The sequence below is a fragment of the Carassius carassius genome, chromosome 34, assembly GCF_963082965.1.
Source record: "Carassius carassius chromosome 34, fCarCar2.1, whole genome shotgun sequence".
In the NCBI taxonomy this organism is placed as follows: Eukaryota; Metazoa; Chordata; class Actinopteri; order Cypriniformes; family Cyprinidae; genus Carassius; species Carassius carassius.
In genome coordinates this window covers 29,348,405-29,358,711 of record NC_081788.1, presented here as the reverse complement: position 1 = coordinate 29,358,711, position 10,307 = coordinate 29,348,405, and the positions used below count along the sequence as shown (strand labels likewise).

Genomic DNA, 10,307 nt, shown 5'->3' with positions numbered 1-10,307 from the left:
TTTTATCTCGCAATGCTATTTTTTCTCGAAATTACTAATTTATATCTTGCAATTTTGACTGTTTTTCTTAGAATTGCGAGTTTATATCTCACAATTTTTACTTTATAACTTGCAATTCTGAGAATATATCCATCTTCCCCCCCCCCCTTTAAAATTGGACTTCACAACTCGCAATTTGGAGTTTTTACCTCACAATTCGGAGAAAAAAATTAAGAATTACGTGAAATAAACTCACAATTGCAAGAAAAAAGTCAGAATTATGAGACAGAAAGTCACAAGCTTTTTCTTTTTTATTCAGTGGTGGAAACATGCTTCCGTACGCTCACTAAATGCTACAAAACAGTGATTGAAAACAAGGAAATGCTTCCAAGAAGCTGAACACTTGACTTCTGGAAAAGGTGCGAAAGCAAAGCCAAGCAGGTTATTTAATCAAATGTACTACAGAGACATCTCAAATGCTACGGATAAACAGTCACTTACATTGAAAGTGGTCAGTGCGGCAATCATTACGCAAAGAAACTGTGCTGTTAAAAAGTCTGTTCCCTTGTTTTTTAGTTTTCTGGATGGAGTGCACGATATGCAAGGAAACTGAGTGCAAATGCAAAAGCAGGGAAAGAGAAACAATCACACGACCCCATTAGAACTGAGTGCATTTACAAAAATAACCACTTACTACATTAAGACGACAATAAATAACTAGTTTGTTAATTTTTTCCAGCATTGCAGCTACTTATGTGGAGAAGCTGAACCAGCCCTGCACACAGGTTGGCAACAGTAGGAAAAAGAAGAAATCATGATCATGAAGAAGAGCTTAGAAAACTTATGTTTGGTTTTTATAAAACAAATGGCTTTACTCCCTTGTCATGTCCTCTAGAAATGGCAGCAAACATGTTTCATGCACATTATGACTCTACAGATGCTGCTTTACGACCAAGCGAGACCACGAGTCACAGAGAGAATGGAAACACGGAGTTATGGCGTTACTATTCAACGTGTGCTTGTGCTACAGGCATTAAGGTACATATTTCACTCGTGGTGACTTCGGAGACGCATCAAGAACACAGTGTCTTCAGGATTAGTAGAGTATCACGCAGGAAACGTCCTCATGCATGTTGACCTATCGTCACAAGAACCTTTCGCTTCAACATGCATTTGGTGGATACGTTTCTAAGCGTTGGAGGCGTCACGAGCACAAAACGTGGACACATTTCAAACAGCTCAAGATAATTAATCACCTCCGATAATTACAGACATGACGACTGAGCTTTTTTAAACACAGGGTCATTATACTACTCTTACGCGCTTCTCATTCGCCAATTAATTTTTTCACAAATGAACTGTTCATGACCAATCACGTGTAATATGTTGGACTTTGTTGTGTTCATGCTGTAATGCTTCATCTGTGACCTACTGAACACTGAGAACATTTGGTCGGTCTTCATCCGAGATCATTCTGAGACGTTACGAGCAGCGGTCACGTCCCAAACACACACACATTCACAGCACTTTGACTGAAATCAGCTTCATCGACAGACTCGTTCTTCTCCATGTGCTGGACTCAGGGCTATCTGTCTTCCCCGTTCTACATCGTCAGTTGGCTCAGAAGGCAAAGGTTAGAGGTGAGAGGTGATGGAGATGACACACATTTGGCAAAGTGCCCACAAGGGGACTAAGAAAGACGACAGGACTTTTAGCTAATGCTACACGAGACATCAGCTATCGGGGGACAACTGCGTCTCAATGTCTACCCTGCAGATGGGACACTTCTTATTGGTTGCCAGCCACTGGTCAACACAAGCCTGGTGGAAGAGGTGCATGCAGGGTAATCTCCTGGGGAGAGAAAAACAAAACATTTGTTGACATTTGTTTAACCAGTGAACATGTTTTGAGTAGAGCGTCAAACTACCTGACGTCCTCTCCATCTTCAAGCATCGAGAGGCATATTGTGCATTTCTCATCCGTGTCGAGCTCCTCTTCATCCATGCCAATCTTTAGCTCAAGAGGTCTTCTCTACGAATCACACAATCAGTTATTAGCCTTTCAGCACATGCTTTTCAATCCAAAAGAAACGTACACTTCATAAATAAACAATGAATTAATAAAAGGTCCAGTTATACTCCAGCACTCCTGAATTTTGGTGAATTGCATGGAAACCCATTGAGGCTCAGTTTGACTCCAACACATCAGTGTAACCAAAATTGGCACAGCCTTTCCAAATCACAACTATGAGTGAATCTTTGCATGCAAACTCACGACCAAAGAGAAAATTCATGATCATTGAGGAAAAGCTTGCAAAATACCAAGAAGTAGTTTAAGTAATTAACCCCAGCACAACAGGAGGATAAGGAATATAATTATTCAAAGACGACACATAACAGTCTTGACAGGAACTTTTAAATGTCATCGTAGTGTGGTTTTACCTTTTTATACTTATGAGGAAAGGTAAACCTCTCGATTGTGGCTGGCAGAGCCCCTCTGTTAACATTTCCCAGTCTGTCCTCCAACTGCAGGAGCTCCTGGAATCAAAACCACATGTTAACAAATCACATTACATGACTGATTAAGAAGATGTTTGATCAAGAACACCTAGTGTGATGGTACCTCGTAACTCTCCCGCACAGCAGATGCATGGCGAGACGGACTGAGGCTTTGGAGAGCCAGCAGATGTAACTGAGGATAAGGGTAGTTTCTGATTTCATGGACAACCTGTGCAAGACAGCACCAATGAAGAAGCACATAAAGAGATAAGTGGCAACCAATGGAAGGCAATCACTGGTCAGTTACTCTGGAGTAAGGATCTATAATTGCAGTGTGTTTGAAAGGCTCATACTGACCACTTGTGCCGAGGTGGTGTTCCTGGGGAAGTGATGCAGTCGTGGAGAGGTCAGGTAATGCTGATAATGTTGAGTGAGGGGAGAGACGTGGTACTGAGGCAGGCCTGGATCCACACTCAGATCCCTGGATGGACAAACAGGAATGGCATCAGCTAATCAAAGCCAAACTGAGTACTAGTTTATGAAGTCACTGAATGCAGACGTACCAGTCTGTTCCTTCAGCAAGGTAGCGTGGCTGCTGCGGCACCGGCGGTGGGGGGGGGATGTGGATGGATGGTGGGTATTCATATGGCGGCCGCAATGTCTGCGAATGGGGAAGGGTTCGGTCTGGAGCATGCCTGCTAGGAAAATGATAAGAGCCTGAGTCAGCTGGATAAACCTGATTATAAAATATATCGGAAAAAAACAAATATTGATTACTGGATTATGAGATGTCTCAATAAGACATGGAAGATGAGTTAAGCAAGACACTACAGGTTAATAGGGTTAAAAATGTAACTAACAGTATCACCGTATTTGCCCAGTTGATTGATTCCCTTAAGAATTGCAAATATTTTTTGAATTGCAAGTTTTATCTTTAAATATGCATGAATTTGCATACGTTTCCAGAACAGAAGTCTGAACATTTGATAAAGTCTGGCCCAAAATCTTGTTTGATTTTGATGACACATTAGAGTTAAAATTTTTAAAGATGGGAATTTTGGATTTTCATTCCATCAATCATAAAACAGTCAAGGTTAAAATTGCTCAAATTTCAGATTGAAATAAATAAGGTGAATGACAACTGAGCAAACCCCTCAGTCAATAGAGTCAATTAAAGTCAAATCACCTTTATTTATATAGCGCTTTAAACAAAACAAATTGTCAAAGCAGTAAAATACATGTTTTTGGTAGGGTTCCCTTGGTAAAATTTGCATTCCAGGGGCTAAATATCACGTTATTGGTGTCATTTAAACCCGTGGACATAAATAACCAGAAGCAACCATTTGAAATTAGCCCGATTCTGTGGGAAAGCCGCAGATCGGGTAACACAGGATAGGAATAAAACTTTAAAATTGAGTCTATGTAAGTGCTACTGAAGAGGACGAAAAGAAACTCACATTCTTTGAAGAGTGCAATAAAATGAACACTCAAATAATGTATATTTAAAAAAAAAAACATTATGAAAAGCCAAATAACCCAAATTCTCAAAACCAGTGCCTGTAGTATCTTGCCATAATAACGTAAGTTTGTAAGGAACCTAAACATTAAGTTCTGTAAATCTTCATCTTTATGAGCAACAATTTTTCCGGCATCCCTCCACCTCCCCCTCTCCACCTGTTTTTCTGTCATTCTCCCTCTACGCAGTAGCACAATGAGGGGGTTGAATTCAGAACTCGAGCCAAGCCTCCAGTTCGAGCCTCCATCGAAGACAACTAGCCAAGTTTGTTTACCATTAACTATTCAGACTGGATGGGCAGGTGAACTCGTGAAATATGATTGATTATGAGTTTAACACGGCGTCATACCTGGGCTGTGGAAGTATCCTCCTGTGCTGGGCCTCCAGGATCTGCTGCTGGATGAGGTATTGCTGGTGTAAAGCCTGAGGTAGGAAGGGCGGGGGTGGGATGTCCTGGAACGGTGGAGCTGGTATGTGGTTGATGGGTGGATGTAACGCCGCAGCTGGCTGGTGCGCAGGGCCGAGATGATGGCTCATTCCTGTCTGAGATTGTCCTGGATGGGGCATTGGGAAATCAACAGGGATCTGGGCCTGGGGCCCTACATGGAAATGCCGGCAAGAGGTAGCATGACTGTGCTGATGCCTGTTAAAATGAGATCCTGCAACAACAATGACATCAAAGTGAATTATGAATGGGATTAAACCGCTGCTGGAGGCTGGCCTTCCTCCTCTCCTGAACTTCCAGAAGAAATCAATCAATCATCAGCAGTGGGGTGTGATGGCAAATAAAGAGTGAAGGTGAGCAAGTTGTGCTTGAACAGCGTGTTCGCGTTAATATTTTGGTTTGGGACGCTATTTTCGCAGTTAAGTGTTTAGGATTGAGAACCAAATTTACTATTGGATATATAAGACAGACAGTATGAACAGGTAAATTATGTCAGACTTGCAACTAGCTCAAGTCTCTCACATTTTGTGGTTCAGTTTTGTCCAATTTAGTTTATATTTCTTATACTTCTATCCAAACACTTTGTCTCTCTACAATACAATTCCCCTATTTTTTTAATCTTAAACAGTCATATTTCCAATAGCATGATGCGCAAGTCTAGTTGGTAAGGCATACATCAACTGGCTTTGAATCATGTGGCCAGTTGCATAAACATTTAACTAGTCTTAACAACTAGCATTTAGTCAAGCCAGTTTTACATTTTGGGTTCAAATTAGACAAGTCTAGATTTAGTATAGTTTTAGTCCATTTTCGGTCATCAGCTGATCAAAAAAGATATTGGAGAAACATCTTGTAAAACTAATCTTAAATGTTTATGCAACAGGTCACTGAACTTTTTAGGTGGTCAGTTCATTGCAGAATAAGGTACTTGGTTTCCAACTGGTTCCCAAATCAATAAAGCGCAAACCTAAAAACAAAGATTATATTAGTAATGTTACGAAGCGCTTAAACAAATATAGACCTAAACTTAAGAGTTGGTAGAACATCCTGATGGATAACATGACATGTTTCTTATGATCAGAACCATCACCAACTTTTATTGTCAGGCTACTTTGTGAGTGAGTTGTCCAATGAAATTAGCTGTGTTTAACTGGTTGGGGAAATAATCATGCATATATCAGCAGAAGTGTCTCCTCACCTCGGCACAGCAGATGTGAACGCTCTACATTAATTTAGCGACTACTGAAAGCAAGACTACGTGATGCGTTCCTGGAAAGCTGAAGGAATCCACAGCTGCTTTAGATTCTCAGCCAAATGAGTAGTAAAGGTCTGGGTTTAGACCAAAGATGCTGTTTTTTTTGTGAGCTGTTAGCCTGTCACATCTTATCAAGAAAGGGATTTGCGTTTACTAATGACAGGATTTTGGATATGTCTGTGGGAACTATTTTCCAAAGCAATATCCATGTGCTGGCAAAGTCAAAGTCAATCACATCTCAACAGACGTGAAGAAGGACATCTTCCTGTATCAACATCCTTTGTTGGTTCTAGAACAACAATCATATTCCAAACTTCAACCGTCGCCCACTCCTGAAATGACTTTAAGGGTTAAGAATACTGTCAAAGCGCATAATTCTGAAATCTGATTGGCTGATAGGAATGTTTTTCTAGGACTGACTCTTGATCCTTGGGAACATGTTATTGTGACTTATCCAAGTGGGATGTATATCTCTTCAACTCTAAGCTTTCATAGAAGCAAAATGACATCAGAAGCGTCAGACATCAAAGGAACCCAAGGCTTTTGCTGGTGCCGGGGCAAGACATGCAGCATGTTTAATTATAAGCTGACATGTGAACATTAATGTATAGAGCAACAATTACACTCCATAAAAAGTCCTGGCATTTCTGGAATGAACATAATTTCTATTGCACAAGACTACTTTTATAATAAACAGGCTACATAGAATTAAATGTCCTTATTTCAGAAGCGCTACTTATATTTCACTGGATTAATAACATAAGACTTTGAGACCGAGTTTGTCCAGTTGTAATGGAGTTATCGGCTGGGTACTTACAATATGACAAATAAATGAGCAAATGAATCAATGCACCATTTTATGGGTTTATATTATTCATTATGAGAAGGAAATATCAAAGTTATGTCAGTAGAAATGGGGAGAAAATGAGACACACAAAAGCAAAATTATCCATCTTTCCACTCTAGAATGAAGGAATCGAAAACACTTAAAACCTAAATCACCAGATGAAATCATGTATAATGTGTCATCATCACAGAGAAATGGGATGTGGCTATTGCTCGTTAGTGAGAAAAGATTCAATCACAGAGATGAAATGTGTGGATATACCTGGACACACCACAGAGAAAGGCCACGTTAACATTGCATCCGGATCATTTCTTTGAGAAGACTTAAAGGTGCAGCGTTAAAACCATGATTGGCAATGGATCTAGTAGAATCTCATTCAAATTATGGACGTCTACCGTTATCTTGAACGCACACTGCACCTTTAAGTGCCTCAGTGATGAGCATAAATGACCACAGATCAACTCATTGAGATCTCATGATGAAAAAAGCGAGGAAATCCGGTCACAGCAGAGGGAGGTGGGTGGTGGGGGAGACAATAAATGGAAATCAGCAAGAAGCACACTGGAGGTTAGGAAAAATACTATATTCTTTATTGAAAAATATTAGTATATGTGGATTTGTGTCATAATAATAAGTCCATGCAACAAATAAAACAACATTGACCGATAGCAAGGCCCACCATGCTCAGTACAGGGTTAACAGAACAAAAGCAACATTCAATGAGCAGATGCATCGGCTACAGCACGTTACAGTACAGCAGGGTACATCTTTACTACAGAAAGATTACATTGGAGTCTATTCAATGTAGAATTAAAATAATATGAATAATGTGATTCATGCATTGACGTCTATTACCAGAACAAAAGGTAAAGAAACCACAACCAAACAATAGACATTTGCATTGCTCTAATAGAGGATCTCAGTAGCAGTGCAGGAAATCAACATCCCTGCCAAATGGATGGCATTTTGGACGCAATTTAGATTCAATGCAATTGTAGCCAATCGTTAGTTAGTTGGCGAGTTGCTTCATTGGGTGTTTTTTTTTTTTATTTGCTTTTGCTCAAAACATGATTGTGAATGATCGTGTAAAATCAGAAGGGCAATGAATGAAGCACACGTTATGTAGGTGACAGCTAAAGGTTTTTTGGGATCATCCGAGCACAAAATGCATCCATTTTACAGGAATTTACATTCATGTTGACTACAAAAGCTGGATGGGACATACATAAGTCACTCTTCTAGAGCTACTGATGTGGGTTAAACTACAGCACTTGACATACAGACAGCTCTAAATGTGTTAGCTCTGGTTTTAGTGTGTGTTTGTTCTCAGGAAGGGAGCAGATCTGAGATGTTTGTCGTCTTCTGATGGAAATAGGAAATGAGGAGGGATCAGAACACAGATGATCATTAAAACACAATGATCTGATAATGCAGAATGTAGATTCAGCCTCCATAGACTATGAGACAGGAGATAAGAACAGAAATAAAGCACATGAAATCAAACTATGAGACAAGAGATCAGAAACAGAAATCAAAAAAGCTTCATGGAATCAGTGATGGAGGTAAAGTTAGCAGCTCAACTTAAAACTAGTTTCCTCATTAGACGAACAACACGCAGGTGTAGATGATTAAGCGGAGTTAATAACACAAAAATAACACATTAGCTTTTGTTTGATGAACTGCAGATACTTTCTGAGGCTGACACAAACCTACCCAAAACACTTATTTTATTCGTAAATGTAATACAAATGAAATTAAAAGACTGTAGTTAATAACTGAAACTATGTATTTTTGTTTTATTTGTTGTCCGTTAAGCTAAGGCCTGAATTAGCATATTTAGCTTTCTAAAGGTAAAACCAAACTTCACAAACCCTTAAAATCACATTCAGCGATCAAATACACGATAAAACGAATCGAAAATCTATCAAATAATCCAAATGTACATTATATAAGAAAAAATACTGATTTTAATTAAATCTTAATAAAATAAATCTGACGCAGAAAGCGTCCTTCGAATGGCTAGCTAACAGACTAACATCAGATCCGAGTCAAACCTCACCGATTCGCTAAATCTAAATAGCATGTTTTTGTTTTGTTTTTGTTTAATATCTCCTCAGTAAGGATCTACAGCAGCATATAGATCAGTCGTGGGGTTTATTGGTCATGCATTAAACACGCAAAGGCCCTTAAGATGTGATATGATCGTGTAATAATGCGTTATAAATACCTCTATTTCTCACAGAGCCAAAGACAGGAAGAACCAGATATCCGACATGAACTAACACCATCCTTCAAATCTTCTGTTTGATGAATACAGATTGTAAACGGAGGAATAAATAATGTACATTCAGCGGGATCATATGCAGTCAGTCACCGCGAGGACAAAGAACAGCGGCGCTTCATTGAATCGATTCTTCTTCATGATTCGATCGAACCGAGTCGCAAAGCATGTGTACCTGTGAGGGAGGACCCAGGTTCGATTCGAACGATCCGTCCGAGCGAACCGAATGAATCAAACTGACCAATGCTTGAAACCAGCAGACATATTCTGACCACTTGAGTCGCCAAAGCGAACAAAATGATTATGATGATTAGTTATATATCAATAACTACACCACAGTTGGTCTGGCAGAGCTTTAATTGCAAAAACATTTTACAGTACCATGTTTCATTGGTCACACTAGCACAGCTGCCAGTGAATTAAAAATAAAACAGCACATTAAAAAAAAAAACATTCAAAAGGTTGCATATAAAGCTATTAAAGACAAAAAAAAAACATTATTCAAGTGCTTGGACATTTACAGCTTGAGGTCTTACCATTTGCATTAAAAATAGCAATAAAAAAAGTAACACTTCGAATTGTATTTTCATAAAAAAAACTATTTGCATTAAAAACAATAAAAATGAATAAAATTTGGATGTTCATATTTTGGTCCACAACTACTTTCCTTTTTATTATGACAATTTGACACACACACAAAAGCAGGCAACTGAAAACCATAGAAATAAAGTGTTTACAGTCAAATGTACGATTCATTGGTTGATATAGTCTTTATAAACATTTAAAAACAACCTAGCTGAAATAAGACATGTGTACATGCATGGGTTGGTTACTGCATTAATATTATCAGATAGAAATGCTGGATTGCTTGATGGCTAGCGATGCATACGCTCTTAAAAATAAAGCTTACAGGAGGGTGTTTTCACAGCAGTGCCATAGAAGAACCATTATTTTGCAAGTGAACCATCTTATCTTAACGTGAAGAACTTTTAATAATCTAAAGAACCTCAATATACTATAATGTAATGGAAAGGGTCCCATGGAAGTTAAAGGTTGCTAGTGTTTTGAGGGTGGTGAAAGAGTCGTTAGATCTCAGAATCGAATAAACTCTTGAGTAGGAACCTTTAGTTGTATAAATAACCCCACAAGGTCTGTAAGGAAAGACAATTTTTTTTTACACTGCCACATTCAGAGCAATAACTAATATAACTTCAACCAAGTCTCTGCCTTTCACACACAGAACAACCTCCTTGACAGCAACCAATCTGGCTTCAGAAGTGGACATTCAACTGAGAATCCCTTGCTCTCAGTTGTTGAAGCTCTAAGACTGGCAAGAGCGCAATCCAAATCTTCAATACTTAACTTACTCCTGTCAACCCTACTGACAAAGGACATCTCAGGAACCACACTTCAGTGGTTTGAGTCTTACCTATCAGATAGGTCCTTCAAGGTATCTAGTAGTAGTAGAGGGGAGGTGTCAAAGTCA

The 10,307-nt window shown here is 39.1% G+C and overlaps 1 protein-coding gene across 3 annotated transcripts; it reads right to left on the bottom strand.

Moving 5' to 3' along the window:
• Positions 1 to 247: 247 nt before the first annotated feature.
• LOC132114999 (E3 ubiquitin-protein ligase ARK2C-like) lies at positions 248 to 9,437 on the bottom strand. Of its 3 annotated transcripts, none has more exons than XM_059523417.1 (8): positions 8,768 to 9,068; positions 4,343 to 4,652; positions 3,041 to 3,172; positions 2,835 to 2,958; positions 2,602 to 2,706; positions 2,421 to 2,516; positions 1,907 to 2,010; positions 248 to 1,830 (listed from the first exon to the last, which is right to left on the bottom strand). In XM_059523417.1, the coding sequence occupies exons 1-8, from the start codon at positions 8,826 to 8,828 to the stop codon at positions 1,713 to 1,715; spliced, it is 1,050 nt and encodes a 349-aa protein (XP_059379400.1). In that variant the 5' UTR covers positions 8,829 to 9,068; the 3' UTR covers positions 248 to 1,712. The 3 variants fall into 3 exon arrangements, 2 of the variants coding, with proteins under 2 accessions (XP_059379400.1, XP_059379399.1); XM_059523416.1 differs by having other exon boundaries at positions 3,041 to 3,175; positions 8,768 to 9,065; XR_009425390.1 differs by lacking the exons at positions 248 to 1,830; positions 1,907 to 2,010; positions 2,421 to 2,516; ... (2 more) ...; positions 3,041 to 3,172; positions 4,343 to 4,652 and adding an exon at positions 7,109 to 7,997 and having other exon boundaries at positions 8,768 to 9,437.
• Positions 9,438 to 10,307: the final 870 nt, after the last annotated feature.

Coding starts and splice junctions, on each gene's coding strand:
- LOC132114999 (XM_059523416.1), bottom strand. CDS start 8,828: ATGGTGTTAGTTCATGTCGGATATCTGGTTCTTCCTGTCTTTGGCTCT. Junction 3,176..4,342: donor AGGATACTTCCACAGCCCAG/GTATGACGCCGT, acceptor TCATTTTCCTAG/CAGGCATGCTCCAGACCGAA. Junction 2,707..2,834: donor ACACCACCTCGGCACAAGTG/GTCAGTATGAGC, acceptor TGTCTTGCACAG/GTTGTCCATGAAATCAGAAA.